Source organism: Gopherus evgoodei, chromosome 3, assembly GCF_007399415.2.
Source record: "Gopherus evgoodei ecotype Sinaloan lineage chromosome 3, rGopEvg1_v1.p, whole genome shotgun sequence".
NCBI lineage: Eukaryota > Metazoa > Chordata > Testudines > Testudinidae > Gopherus > Gopherus evgoodei.
The window spans coordinates 191689030-191704931 of NC_044324.1; the positions used below are offsets into that span (position 1 = coordinate 191689030).

A 15902-nucleotide genomic window follows, 5' to 3' on the forward strand; every position below is an offset into this window, starting at 1 on the left:
GTAAGTTTTTTGTTTTATTGTAGTTTATTGAAGTAATTGCTTTGGTTAAAGGGATCTTTAGAACACTGACAATGTGGTTGAAGATTATTTTTTAATATTTAGATCTCGATATATCAGAAATGAACAAATATATATCTAGACTTTTTATACATTCATGGAAATAAAGGGTAAAAAAAAGACATTATATCATCTTGCATATCCCTCTGACAGTGAATGATTTATTTATGCTATTTCTTTACTTTTCATGTACTTTATCAAGTTCAGTTTTAAGTATGTCAAGTGATGTGTCTTCAGCCACTTCCATTGGGAAAATAAACCACAGTCTAAAACTTCAGTGATACAATTTTTTTTTTTTAATGAAATGTCCTTTGTTTAATTCCATCTCACAACAACAGTTAGGAAAAAGTATCTCTCTTACATGTAAAATGCCTGTGTCACACACAGAGAAATAAAATGTTTTTTGTTGGGGAAGATTATATATTAATTTATACATCAAAAATGCTAATATGATACTATGGGCAAATGCACTTGTTCTACAAAGTTAAAAGTTTTAGAAAACAAATTGTTATTTTTAAGTGGGAAAGAAACTTGAATGTCTAAATTGCACATTGCTTTTTCATAAAGCAAATATGCACTGTGCAAAGTCTAGTTATAAGGACATTAATATGTAATATTTTCTTGGTATCCGCACTCAAAACTTGCAAACCATTCTCAATTCATGTATACTCAAATCCTGAAATTTGGACCTCACCCATACAGAGGTCTGTGTATTTACACTAAACATACAGCACAGTTGGTATTTATCAATCCACAGCCTATACAGTTCATTTTAACCTCTCTGTCCTATCATAAACTTGTTGCCTATTTTGCAGCCATGCAGTGTGCACAAACTTTACAGCTCCATCTTTGGCTGCCTATTGAATTTTCCATTCTTTGTCAGATAAAGGTTCAAAGGCCCCTATGTTACATTTTCTTGATTTTTCTCTGTCCAATTTCCATCATTGCCTATACATACAAGTAGAGTACAGTTAGTTTAAATTTTTCAGGAAGGTGCTGCTAATGTTGTGGAAATCCCATTTTTTGATGGGAAACACTAACCTCAACTTTTGAAAAGTTAGAGTGCAAAAAGGAAATGGAGAGGAAAAAGTAAAGGAAAAGCCCTAGATTATAATAATTTATTTTGCACTCAGTGGCCAAAAAAAAAAAAAAAAAAAAAAAATGGGGGGGGATAAAATAAATGAGGGGGAGGAAAGAACAAAAACAAATTCAGTTTTTTGACAAAAAAAAATTTGAAAACCAAATTGAAATAAAAACTGCAGTTTCAACTGAAATTTTTCCATTTTGAGTTAAAAATTCTCATTTGAAATTTTTCACAGGAAAAAAGTTTTTTGATCAGTGATAGTTGTAAATGACACACACTTTTCCATAAATTTAGAAAAGAACCCTGCCTATGATCTGTGTGTCATGAAGAGAAAACAACCAAATTATTGATGTAATTATATTAGGGAAGACTTCCCTCTGAGATCTTCCAATAGAATATTTTTTTCAGATTATTAAAGGGAAATGGCCAAATTTAAAAATTTGCTCTTCTCTTTGAAAATTGTTTATCTGCTGTTTTTTCAAGTAATACCTAAACAATTACTATATTTAAAAAGTCAGAGGAAAAAATATAATTAGTTATGGAATTACCAACACCTAGTGAAACTGACTATATGCAATTTGCCCCTTTGAGTCAAGTTTTTCCTTTGCTGTGTGAAAAACCCATACAATAACCGAGGAGAGAGAATTTGGAGGGGTGGGGGGCTGTAAAAGCACAAAAATTGGAAGGAGGATTCCAAATGGAGATGATATATCGACTTTTGCTTTTAATTGACTAGATTTGAAGTTTATGGCATCCCGTTTACTATGCAGTGCGATGTGTTCTCATATGGTGTTTTTGCAACATTGTTGAAATTTTCAAATTTGAGTGAATTCCTTTTGCTGGTATATGAAGGGATAATTATTTAAATATTGCCAGGATCATTTAAATATTTTCTGCCTTTAGAGTTACTCTTACACTATATTTGTTGATAGAGCTGCTGTTTTCCATGTCATGTTTTACATCTTTCTTTTTTGCATTCAGTTCATATCGACCAGGCTTGTCTTCACCTAAAACATTTGTGCTTAATGTTTTACATAGGTGGTAAGGATAATGTTTTTTTGTTCAGCTCTGGCCGATGTGTTTATCTTCTGCATGTTCTGTTAGACTGTAACACTTGTCACACAGGTGTAACTTTCTGCATAAATAATTGTACTGGAAAACCAATGTTAACATTACACCACTATTTATGAGAATGTCGCACTGTATTTAAACCTTTCTAATTGTGGAAAAATATACTGTGTGTGACGTGGCTGAGAAAAATGGCTATCTGCTAATTATTTTAACCAACAAACATCAAAGGGTACAACATTAGGTGATTTTAATGTTTGAATAATTATTACATGGAATATGGACAAAATGTGTATTTACATAGCTTTAGAAATGCATGTCTCTTAAATGAATTTAACTTTACTACAAAACATTGAAGTTTGTGGAAAGTGGTTGAGAGCAAGGATAGTGGTACCAGAAACCACATTAAGGAGAAAAATAAAGTAGAAAAGGCAGTATGAAACAAATGTGCCTAGCAGCCTGAAAATTTTGGCTTCTGTGGATTTTTGTCAGTGAAAATTATTTTTTAAAACAGGTTACAAAAATGTAGAAATCATTTGTACTTATGTAAGTATAAAATACAAGTAACCTTCAGAAAGAAATTTCAGTATGGTATTACTTTGAGGAATCATAGAAGTGTAGGTCTGGAAGGGACCTTGATAGGTCATCTAGTTTAGTCTCCTGCACTGAGGCAAGACTAAATATTATCTAGACCAGGGGTTCTCAACTCTCTTTTTTCTTTCTGAGGCCCCTCCAACATGCAATAAAAATTCCATGGCCTACCTGTGTCACAGCAACTGTTATTCTGCGTATAAAAGCCAGGGCAGATGTTAGGGGTAGGAAGCAGGGCATTGCTCGGGCCCCACATTACAGGGGGCACAGCAAAGCTAAGTTGCTTAGGCTTCAGCTTCAGCCATGCGTGGTGTGGCTCAGTGTCCTAGGCTGTAGTCCTTTGTGGTGGGTCTTTGGCTTTATGCCCTTCACACTACAGAGTCTAATGCCCGCCTTGTATGGTGGCCCTCCTAAAACCTGTTCATGGGCCCTCAAGGGGCCCTAGATCCCAGGCTGAGAACCACTATTCTAGACCATCCCTGACAGGTGTTTGGAGGTTTTTAAGAACAGATTACTAAATCCCATTGGTGGTGCTGCCTGGCTAATGCAGGCTAGTCCCTGCCCGTTCTGACACTGCACTCCTCCCCAGAAACTGACTGGAAGCCACCTGAGGTAAACTAATGCTCCAACCCCACACCCCAATCCCCTGCCCCAGCCCTGAGCCCCCCCAAACCCGGAGCCCCTTCCTGAACCCCAAACCCCCTCATTCCCGGCCCCACCCTGCAGCTCTCATCCCTGCACCCCAACCCTCTTCCCTATCTCTGAGCCTCTCCCACACCCCAGCCCCCTCATCCCAAGCTCCGTTGGGTCATGGACATCATCAATTTTCTTCAACGGGGTTGCCAGAAAAAAAGTTTGAAAACCACTGGGTTAGACCAGGGGTGGCCAAACTCACTGACCGTCCGAGCCACATCTGACAATCTTCAGAAGTTTGAGAGCCAGGGCGTGCCTGCTGGGCCTTGGGAGGCACCATAGGCCTGAAACCCCGAGCCCTGGCAGGCATGGCCCGCAGGCCTGAAGCCCCGAGCCCTGGCAAGCACGGCCCGCAGGCCTGAAGCCCCAAGGCCGCCCTCCCCACTGGGCAGAAGCTGAAGGGGACACGTGGGGGTCACACGTTCACCCAGATTATTATTTTTTTGTGGTGCCACCAGCCTCCTCCCTTCATGGCAGCTGCTGGAGCCAGCGAGATGGGAGCTGTGGCCATGGGGAGAGGCAGCAGCAAAAGCTGAGACCTGCAAGGAGAGCTGCTGCTTTTGCTTCTGCCTCTCCCCATGGAGCTAAAGCAGCGGCCTATCCCTGCAGCTCCCAGCTCTTTGCTGCCACCTTTGCATGGGGAGCTAACACCTGGGAGCTGCAGGGTGGGACCATTGAAGGTAAGAGGGTGTGTGTGCCTGGGGGGGTATGACTCAAGCTGTTGGGAGGAGGGCACATGTCTTCCACTCTCAGCAGGCATGAGTCATCTCTGGCAGAAGCCCCTAGCCCCATCACCATGCTGCAGGGCAGAGGCGCTAAGCCTCTCCCCGGCCCAGTCTGGCAGGTGAAGAATGGGGAGAGCCTCAGGGGCTCCGTGAGCTGCACTTTAACTGTAAAAAAGCTACATGCAGCCCGTGAGTTGTAGTTTGGCCATCCTTGGGTTAGCCAATGATGGAGATTTCACAACCTCCCTAGGTAATTTGTTCGAGTACTTAACTACCCTTACAGTTAGGAAGTTTTTGCTAATATCTTACCTAAATCCACTTTGCTGCAATTTAAGCCCATTACTTCTTGTCTGGTCCTCAGTGAATAAGGAGAAGAATTTATCACCCTCCTTTTTATAACCTTTTACATACACCTCTACCTCAATATAACGCTGTCCTTGGGAGCCAAAATATCTTACCATGTTATAGGTGAAACTGTGTTATATCGAACTTGCTTTGATCCACTGGAGTGCGCAGCCCTGCTTCCCCCCCATCCCTCCCAGAGCACTGCTTTACCGCGTTATATCTGAATTCGTGTTATATTGGGTTTTGTTATATCAAGGTAGAGGTGTACTTAAAGACCTGTTTTCCCCCTCAATCTTCTCTTCTCCAGACTAAACAAACCCAGGTTTTTCAATCTCTCCTTGTAGTTCAAGTTTTCTAGACCTTAAGTCATTTTTCTTGCTCTTCTCTGGACTTTCTCCAGTTGTCCACATCTTTCCTGAAGTGTGATGCTGAGAACTGGATGCAGTACTCCCATTGAAGCCTCATCAGTGCTCAGAGTGGAAGAACTACTTCTTGAGTCTTGTTTACAACGCCCTGCTAATACATCCCAGAATGGACATTGGCTTTTTTTGGAGTCATATTATGTTTTTGACTCATTTACTTTGTGATTCACTATAGCCCCCAGATCCTTTTCTGCAGTACTCCTTCCTACATAGTCACTTCCCATTTTATATTTGTGTAATCCTTTCTAAGTGTAGTACTTTGCATTTGTCTTTATTAAATTTCATCCTGTTTATGTCAGACCATTTCTCCAGTTTGTGAAGATCATTTTGAATTATAACCCTGTCCTCCCAAAGCACTTGCAACCCCTCCCAGCTTGGTATTGTCTTAAAACTGAATAAGTATACTCTGTATCCCATTATCCAAATCATTTTATGAAAATATTGAACAGAACTGGACCCAGAACAGATCCTTGTGGGACCCCATTCAACATGCTCTTCCAGCCTGACTCTGAACTATTGATAACTACTCATTGAGTACTGTTGTCAAACCATTTGTGCATCCACCTTATAGTAGGTTCATCTAGGCTATATTTCCCTACTTTGCAGTGTATTTCACTGTTTTTTCGATAATTAGTGAAATATAGACAATATCAGGCTTTTAACTAATTCCTTTTATTTTTAAACAAATGTACACCTAGTCTTGGAAGAATGTACAACAGTTAGATATTACAGGTTAGAGCAGTGGTCCCCAACGCGGTGCCTGCAGGTGCCATGGCACCTGCCGGGGCATCTATGTGTACCTGCGTACTGTCCAGCGGACAAGCATCCACCAAAATGCCACTGAGAAGCAGCATCATCCAGAGGCGTCACCACTGAAATGCCGCTGTTTTTTTGGCAGCGATGCCTCTGGATGCTGCTGCTTGTCAGTAGCATTTTGTTGGCGACGCCTATTGACGTTGCCACTTCTCGGCGGCATTTCAGTGGATGCTTGTCCGCCGGCCATGGTGGCTCGTCGTCCAGCTCTTACCAGACGAAAAAGGTTGGGGACCACTGGGTTAGAGAGATCATATATCCTTTTCCACATAAAGAAAATAAACCCTACAGTACTTAAAACGTGTCCAGGGGTAGGGCTTTACCTGGCTTTTCTTTTTAAAGATAGATACATTACAAGACTCCTAATAATAAGCAAGTCTGTCCACTTTTTGTAATGAGGAAGGAGAGAAGGACTGGTTAAAAAAAATCAAAGAAAGTTTAGTAGGATTTAAAAAATGATCATAGATTTATATGGGTAATATCCACAGTTAACTTTTATATGGGATATTTATAAAGGATATGAACCTTCATGCTTCAAGACATCAGCCAACTATTAAGAAGAGTTAGGAAGAAACTTCCCCAGGAAGTTATTCCTTAAGTCTTCATTACAGAGCCTTTGCCTTGGTGTCCATTATACAGTTCGGTTGACGTAAGGCAGCTTATGTTGACCTAACTATGTCAGTTTACATGCTACAGCCTTGCTCTTGCTGATGTAAGTGCCCTACTACACTGACGTAACTCCACCTCCATGAAAGGCATAGGGCTTATGTTGATATAGTTAGGGCAACACAGTATCCCTGTAGACACTGTGTTATTTACATTTAGCTGTTGGCTCTCGTTTTTATCAATTTCATGGCTCCATGCTGCAGTTGTGAAGTGCACAAGAAAGTCCTCCCCACTCCCAGCTGGACCGCTGCCCAGGCCTTCTGCTCTGAGCCGGGCTGCTGCCTGTGCTCCTGATTCCCTGCTCCCAGCCAGGCTGCTGCCCAGTCTCCCTGCTTGAAGGCAGGCTGCTCCTGGAGTCCTGGCTCTCCGCTAGGAACCCGGCTGGACCGAAGCTCGTGTCTCCCTGCTGTCCTCTAGTTCATTCTTTTTAGCCTCTGTTGTAAAGCTATAATTGTAAGATTAAAATCCTCACCCATCCTTACTTAAGATCTGATGTAAAACTTGTGGGCCTGCTAGACAGGTCTGTGATTTCTGGCATTAGTAGATGAGTCTTATCTCCTTTTCTCCCCGCTTCCTTTTTCCAGCCTCCAAATTCTCCATTGCAATTCCTTTGCTTGAGTACAGTGTGGTGGTATTTTTCCACACTGTGAATAATCTTTAATGTCAATCTTCAACAGCTTAGTATAAAATTATCCAGAAGTGCTGCTGATTTAGGCCTTCTTTGTTGCCTGGTGGAACTGCTGTCATCTAATATAATGAAACCTGACAGTTTTCCAACAATTTGATTTTTCAAGTGCAGTGGCACTTCAATCCGAAGTCTTTGTGTATTAGCAGAATTTGACAATTTGACTTTATTCCATTATTGGCAAAAGGTGGTTGGTCTCTTCTTTTTCTTGTGGCTATTAGAAACTGTTTAGTAAGTCACCAGCTTACCTTGCAGGGATGTTATGGACTCTGGCAATTTGTCAGTTCTGGATAAATCCGCAAAATTCTGTCTTCTACAGAGTGCTGCTTGAAATGCATTCCTGTTGCTGGGGAGAGGGTGAAGGAAACTGCTGATTTGCACTGAACTCAGAGGTAGTGTTGCAGGACTGTAGATCCTTCAAAGGCTTCACTGTGAAAAAGTGCTTTATCCATTTTATATTCTTTTCTGTGAATTTAAGTGGAGGACTTCATATGTACAGTACAGTGTTTAGATGGAGAACACAGAAGGTATTTTAGCTGGACATCAGACCTTTTAGTGGACACTGATTAGTCTTCTCTTTATCCTGAGCACGGCTCCACTTTTCTCTCTCCTTTTTTTTGGTATCATGAGGGTAGGGATGCAGTATTTGTTTTACTTTTAAGCAGTTGGTAAATTATTACAATACAATGATGTTCTGACTTCATAGAATATTTTTATTCAGAGAATTGCCACTGACCAAAATGCAGTCTAGCCTCTGTCTACTATTATGTTAATTACAAAGCCTTGTAAAAAGTGAAAATAAATTTCCTGTCATAGTGCCATTGATGCATGATTCTTCCTTCTTCATCTTTTTGAAAGCATTTACTATTTTGCTTTAATTTAAAAAAATGGTTTGACAAAATTAGATGTTACACATGTGAAGCTTCATGTGAAAATTGCTATTAAAAACCGTCATTGTTAGTCTAATAAAAACAATGTTACCCATAGCTAGGAAAACTTGTTCAGTCAGCTGTTGCTAAGTGTCAGGGAAGCTGTAGAAATAACTAGTGAGTTATAGTTAATTCATTTCTTTTGTTTGGTTAGGAATGTATACAAGTGCATTAGATTCAATTGTGCATAAACAAAAACCAAATCTAAAAAAATTGTTTAGGATTTGGAGTCTGAAATGTACTGAAATATACTGCTCTTCATCTATCTTAAAACTTAACCAATTTTTATGTGATTTTTCTATTATAGTTTCAAGTGTCCATAAAAACTGTTGATCCTGCTTCTTAGTCCATAATAGAATGCAGGATATTACTGTTCAATATGGTACTAATTTTTCACTCTTGATTGAAGTACAGTGAATACTAGAGAGGAGTAAGGAGTAGAATCAGAAATTAAAGCAGTTTTAATCCTTGTGATTAGGTCTGTATGGAACAGAAGGATTAGCCACTGCATGTACACAGATGGTGTCTAATTGCATCAATATCATCTTAGACTTTAAACAATCATAAACTGACTGTTTGTAATTACATTAGTCTGTTTCAAGTACAGCATATAATTTGCTTTTTTCATTTTTGTTTCAGTTCTGTAGAAAGCGTTCTAAAAACACTTGTGAAAAACTGTCGACCGTAAGTTCTTAACTATTTTCCAATCTTTCTGAAGTACATGCCTTTTATTTCTTTTCTGGAACGTGTTAGCTCCTTGGGGGTTCTTTGTACTATCTTGCTATTTTCTTAAAAGTGTAAGCTTTCTGATCCACCCCCACCTCTCTTTCCAATATAACATTTAGCATTTACAGTTGAAGTTTCGAAGTTGAACTGTATTTGGTAACTTATATTTGCTTTTGTTCTAATGAAAAATCATTTGTTAATATTTTCTGGACAAGCCTCCTGTTTTATGGAAATAAAATTATTTCACCATTTTAAACCCACATGATACACTTTTTAATTAGAGCTGAAGTGATGCAAATACATGAAGTTTCTATTATTTCTTCTCTGGAAATATTGTTTAACAATCTTTCAAGTGTGTGCGTTATCTGCTTAACAGAAATAAGTTTAATACATTCTTGCGTCCCTAGTCCTGCTATCCTGAAAGCTGATATCATAATAGAATGGTCTGTTGCTTTACTTGATAAAAGATTACTCTAAATTGTAAGTGAGAAGTTAGAAGACCTACTTTTGGGCCTACTTATGGAAGGGAGTGGGGCAGGTGGGAGGAGGGAGAAGAGTGTAAAACATTGTTTTGATAAATTTTGAATCCTCATTAATCATTTTTCTACATTTGTTGTCTCAAATGTATCAATTTGAGTGATCTTTTACTTTTGGGAGAGATTTTTTATTTAGTTTCCTCAACCACATGTTTGAGCCTGAGATTCCTGTGGTATGTTTTTATAGTAACATGTTTAAAGTGAAATCAAAAGGGCAGTAACTAAGGACATCACTCTTCACAATGTCAAAACAAAGTGTGTGTGTGTTTTAAAATACACTATCTTTTCCTTTAAGCTGAAATCTTAGTTGAAAACTAATAAAAAGTTAAGTGGAAAGCCACATAGCATTAAAAAAAAAAAGAAAGAAAAAAGGCCAGGATATCATTAGATAAATCCTTAATCCATCTTTGTAATCTGCAACAATGATTTTGCCTTTTTCCATATCACCTCAGTCATATCCATTATCCACAGTGCATATGCGCTCACCCTGGTCTAGTGTTTTCTATAGTGCTCTATACTAATTGACTTATAGGAGTCTGAGATATACAAGGAATGCAGTTGAGAGGAGGTCTGGTAGCTCTTTTCTGGTCTATGTGAAATATTGATATTCACTGTCCACTTTGTTGTGAGCAGGTGATCAACATTATAAACCATTGCCACATTTGGCATCTGTTAAGTATTACTGGCAGAGAGACCAAGGTTTGAATGGCTATTTAGAGGTAATTGTCCCAGGTTGGTGTTGAGAAGCATTGGCAGGGCAGGGTGAGGGAATTCTGTACTGATGCTGGTTGTGCAGTACCTTTTTTTGAGAAATGAAGGAATTTGGTTTTTAAGGCTGACAATCTAAGTTCCCTCTAAGCTGCGTGGCTGCACAGCTGCCTATTAAGCCCGCACGGGCTCAGGGCTGCGGTGGGGAGAGGCACCCCTCTCCACCGGCCCCAGCATGGACCTGCCCCAGACTTGCTGCAGCCAGGGGAGAGGAGCCCCTCTCTCGGCCTGGCCCAGCTCCACCAGAGCTGGCGGGGAGAGGTGCGCCTCCCTGCCAAAGCGCGGACCTGCTGCAGTGGGGAAAGGCACCTCTCCCCACCAGCCCCAGCAGGGACCTGCCCCTGACTTGCCACTGCTGGAGGGGAGGAGCCGCTCCCACTGCCCAGCCCAGCCATGCCGGAGCTGCCCCGGTCTGGGAGAGGCGCCTCTCTTCAAGGCCCGAGCTGCTGCAGTGAGAGAGGGCTGGGGGGAGTCCTCGCCCTCCACTGCAGGCCTGGGACAGCCTGTACTCCAAACCCCTCATCCCTGGGCCCCCCCCAGACCCCCCACATCCCAACAGTCTGCCCCAGCCCTGAGCCCACATCAGCACCCCAGAGCCTGCACCCCCAGCCAGAGCCGTCATCCCCCCACATCCCAACCCTCTGCCCCAGACCTGAGCCCCCTCCCACACTCCGAACCTCTCGGCCCCCCGCCCCCCGCTACATGAATTTTGTGATGTGCACTAATATGAAGGTGATGTGTCTGTCACACATCACTTCCATATTGGTGCATATAACAAAATTCCTTCCGCATATGGATGTAAAAAATTAGAGGGAACATTGCTGACAATTTGACATCTTTTATTAGCATCAAATTTACACTTAATATATTATGTATGGTTTTTATTTCAAAATGAAAATGTGAAATTTGATTTAACTTCTGGAAACTCTTTACTCTAAATTTTGCATGGGTGAGGTTGAAGGAGTTGGTGGTATGGCTTTTAAGTAGCCATATTTTATCTGCATTAACTTTTTAATATAAACTAATACCTATTCTTACTACGGAACAAATTCTAAATGCTAATTTTACATGAGTAAGCAACTCCTTCTTAGAAAAGTTCCATATTTGTTATAGGGCTATTCTAGTCTCCCAGATGCACTTTATTAGGAGGAATCAGAACATTAGCTCTACTTCCATTAAGGTCTGTCTTCAATGTAAACATCAGTTGTTTAGTCTCATAGAGTCTTTACACTGAAGCAGTTCTGTATCATGAGGATTTTTTAAGATGTAATGAGAGTAAGAAATTTTATTACAGTTGCACGCTTTGTAGATATGATCCATATTTCCAATCATCTCATCCATCAGACCTTTTTTGAAGGCTGAGTGAGGCTGAGGATTTATTGGGTTACTGGTCTGGTTCTTATCTCTTTCTTTAACAGTATGGCCCTTACACCATAACATCTCCGTGCACAGTTTAGCTTTAAAATTAAAATTCATGGCAAAAATAAATAAATGAAGTGCAAATTAAGACTTTCCCTTTTTTAGGTATTTCCCAGAAAATGCCTCCATGGAGATGCTAGATGAATGGCGGCCTTTAATGTGCCCATTTGATGTTACCATGCAAAAGGCCATCACCTATTTTGAATTATTTCTACCCACTTCCCTTCCTCCAGAACTTCACCATAAAGGTTTTAAGTAAGTATATCTCAAAATTTTAAAGTTATTGTTTTTCTTTGTTGGGTAATACAACATTGCATGGCCAAGGTGTTGCCTGTTAATTGGTGGTTTATGAAGTTGCACATCATGCAAGTAGATTCATATATCGGTTCTGATAAATATGTATATCTGGTACTCATATCTTTTGAAATTGCATTGTAATGAACATCATTCTAGGAGTGCATCTACCAGTTGTAATTTTGCTGCGTTGAAAATTGTAAGCCTTTGACTTCTAGGGCAGGGAAGTAGGCGGTACCTTTGTTGTAGAACATCAGCTGTTACTTATGTTTCCAACCATCCATTCCTTTCTCCATATGAAAAATGGGAAGAGCTCCCCAGGATCACTACTCTGTCCTTTCAGCTCTTCCTTCATTACACCACATGCTTCTTGGTATCTTGTTGCCTTTATTTAAAAAAAGAAGTTTTTAACTTAAAAAATTGAGTCTCTCTTTCTGAATTTACATAAAATACAGTATATAGTCGTTCATAAGCCAAATATGTTTGGTAAAAAAGTGATGCATCAAAGAGCAGGGATCGGCTTATAAATATGTCTACACCAAAATTTGATGATTGTAAACTCTCTAGGGCAGGGATTGGCAACTTTTGGCACACAGCTCCGGTTTGTTTACCTGCCATGTCTGCAGGTTCAGCCGATCGCGGCTCCCACTGGCCGTGGTTTGCCGCTCCAGGCCAATGGGGGCGGCGCAGGCTGAGGGATGTGCTGGCCGCCGCTAGTGTATAGTTCTTGGATCGCTTCTGCAGCCTGACAATCTCTTTTATCAGCACATTGCTTGAAGTATATTAAGCTCATCTTGCATCATGCTAGTTGAAGCTTGGTTCTGTTGCAGAATCCCTGTGGAGTTCTCTGAGCAATGGGGTGTGCTGACTCTTGCCATCTAGATTTGTATTCCAGGCCTTAATGTGTGAGGAAATTGAGTGTGTACTGAAACTCCCAAGGCATTCTGTGTGACTGAACTTGGGTCTATCTGGATTTGATGCCTGCTCCAGCACCATTGACATACCGTCAACATGTGTTAATACAGCAGTTTGGGACATATCTCTGTGATCAAGGTGATAGCAAAAACGGGGACACCCTTAATTTGTTATCTGAAAGTAATATAAGAGGCAGGGATAATCTTCCAAATCTCCCTCTATCTCTGGGGACTAAGGCAAAAGACCAGAACCCCTTTCCTCTGAGTATAAAAATCTTCACCTCTCATTATTGATAGTAGCTACTGTAAGTGCATTGCATTTGGTCCACCAAGGACTCTAAGCTATTTTAGCTTTCCCTACGAATACTGAAATTAGTTCCACTGATGCCTGTAGTTATCAAGTGTCTGAGTGGCTTACTGCATTTGAAACCGCCTACAGGTGCTGGAGCACCCATGCGGGAAAAAATGGCAGCTCCCCTATGAGCTCCCCCCACCCCACAGTTCCTCCCACCTGCCGCGATCAGTTGTTTCGCAGTGTTCAGGAGGCTCGAGAGGGTGGGGGATGGAGCAAGTATATGGCGCACTCTGTGCATGGGGTGGAACTGGTTGGGAAGAGGTGGAATGGGGCGGGGAAGAGTCGGGATGGGGCCTTGGGGGAAGGGGTTGAGTGAGAGTGGGACCTGGGACAGAGCTAGGGGTCGAGCACCCCCTGACACTTTGGAAAGTTGCCACCTGTGAAATTGCCCATTAAGAAGTCTCTCTGGTTACATGTGATATTAAGTTGGTCATTAGAAAACTGATGAAACCTCTTGAATTTCTTGATGTTTGTAACATGGAAGCAGTGACTTCAGTGAGTTTGCTTGAGGTGTTACTGACTTCCGCCCCACCCTGTTTTAAAAGGATAGCGTGATGATATTTCGTTATCCTAAATTCTTCCCCAAAGTGGTGGTGGTGATCTCCCTTAAACAGTCAGTCTTCCTGTCAACATTCTCCCCAGGACTGAAGGCACTTCCTGGGGAACTGTTCTCCACGAACTTGATGTGAAAAGATTATCTGAAGTGGATTAGAGCTCACAGTACACACAGGTGTCAAACTCATTCTGTGAAGAGAGCCATACTGCATTTTTTTATGGTCTGTGATCTGCACCTGTGGTGTTCAGGGTCATACTCTACCCTCTATCCACAGCAGATCTACTGATAACAATAGGAGTTTTGCATAAAGACTGAAGGAGAGTATGGCTCTTATGGAATAATAACTGAACTTCAATAACTGAACAATACTGTTTTGTTTGAAATCACTCAGTGCTGGTTGGAAATGAGACAGAGCAATTTAGGTAATTTGCACGTGCAGTTATCCAACTTCTGAATACAGTTATGGTAATTATGAAAGTTAGGGGCACAGGTATGCCTCTGATTATTAGATAAACTTGCTTTTAGTGACATCAGGTGTCACTGAAATGTATTGGGGCAACTTGCATTTCTCAGAGCTGTTTCAGGCTGTCACTGGAAGTCTCATTTAAATGGCTGTTGGATTGCACATCTCATTGCTATGCTTTTTCAAGCCTACCACTTCAAGGTCATATTAAAGCTGTTGCTTCAACCAGCTTCTGAACAGATCTTGACCAGAAGAATATGCAGGATGGCCTCTTCTTTTTTTTTTAACTATTGTTATCAAGGGACATATTACACCTCTGCCCTGATATAACGCTGTCCTCGGAAGCCAAAAAATCTTACTCCATTATAGGTGAAACTGCGTTACATTGAACTTGCTTTGATCCACTGGAGTGCGCAGCCCCACCACCCTCTGGAGTGCTGCTTTACCACATTATATCAGAATTCGTGTTATATCGGATCAAAGGTGTACCTTATTTTTCCAGACCTTGCTGATGTGGGTCTCTGTATATGGTTCTGTGTTTACACCTATAGTGACATCTTTTTTTGTTGTTGAGCATCTAAAAGTATGGATCTACTGTAAGGCAGTTGCTATTGAATAAGAGAATTTCTTGTAATTCTTTCTTTCTGAGGGTGTTTTGTATTACGTTGATCTCTGCGCAGCCACCTCATAATTGGATTTTTCAGCTATTATGTACACTTCAGTCATGTATTAATCTTTCCACTTTTTCGATGAAAGCAAAGAATATTGGAAACACTAAGGTTAGCTAAGTTTCAGCAGAAGAGTTGGCATGCATTACTGCCTCTTAGAAGCCAGTGGTTTAGAATTTTGTGTTACGGTAATTTTATGAGTCACATTATTACCTAGCAGGCTTAGGGCAGGGATCAGTTATACTGTAAATGCCTTCAGAGAACAAGAATTACAGATAATTAGCTTTTTTTTTTTTTGAGTCACTTCCAAGCCTTCCAGTTCTTCTTACTCTTAAGTTTCCTTTCCTACTTCGTTGTTGCTCCTTCGTTTTCTCTCCTCCTTCTTTCTGTAGGTTTTAATAAAAATTGCAGTCCTGAGAGAGGAGGCTTTTGCTATTTATAGTGTGGTTCATTAGAAGAACAACCTTTTTGTTTTGCTAGAAAATAAATTAAGTTTTTAAGGCTGTGAGTCTATCATGGAAGTCATGAATTCCATGATTTTCTGGGACATCTGTGACTTCTGCAGCAGCTGTTGTGGCTGGTTTGGGGGCCGCTGCTGGGGTAGTCTTGGGCCGCCCCATCCCCCTCCCAGCAGCAGCAGAGGTCTCGAGCCACTGCACCTCTCCACTCCCTAGCAGCAGCGAGGGTCCTGTGCTGTGCACTGCTACCCGGCTTCCCCCCCACCCGCCAGCAGCAGCAAGACTTTGGGTGTGGGAAGGGGCTCAGGGCTGGGGCAGAGGGTTGGGGTGCGGGAGGGGGTGAGGGCTCCGGGTGGCACTTACTTCAGGGAGCTCCCTGGAATTGGTGACATGTTCCTAGGTGGAGGTGTGGCCAGGCAGCTCCACATACTGTCTCCACCTGCAGATGGTTCCCCCAGCCAATGGGAGCTGTGGAGCCAGCCCTCAGGGCTGGGACAGCGCATAGAGCCCCCCTGGCCATGCCTCTGCCTGGGAGCTGAGGGACATGTCACTGCTTCTGGCGATCTTCATGGAGTCAGGAAGGGAGCCAGCCAGTCCCACCAACACCTCCCCACCTCCCCCCCCAGCGGCTGCAGGGGTCGCAAGCTGTATCACCACCCCCTGCCCC

General features: G+C 41.7%; 1 protein-coding gene across 3 annotated transcripts in view; it reads left to right on the forward strand.

Annotated features, from left to right (window-relative positions):
- Window positions 1–15902, forward strand: part of PSME4 (proteasome activator subunit 4) — a 238832-nt gene that overhangs the window by 37426 nt on the left and 185504 nt on the right. For 2 of the 3 annotated variants that reach the window (XM_030557730.1, XM_030557732.1), the window contains exons 4-6: window positions 2123–2182; window positions 8718–8762; window positions 11633–11782. In XM_030557730.1, the coding sequence (XP_030413590.1) occupies window positions 2123–2182; window positions 8718–8762; window positions 11633–11782 (255 nt within the window). The remainder of the gene's footprint in view (window positions 1–2122; window positions 2183–8717; window positions 8763–11632; window positions 11783–15902) is intronic. The other variant, XM_030557731.1, reaches the window with a different exon arrangement.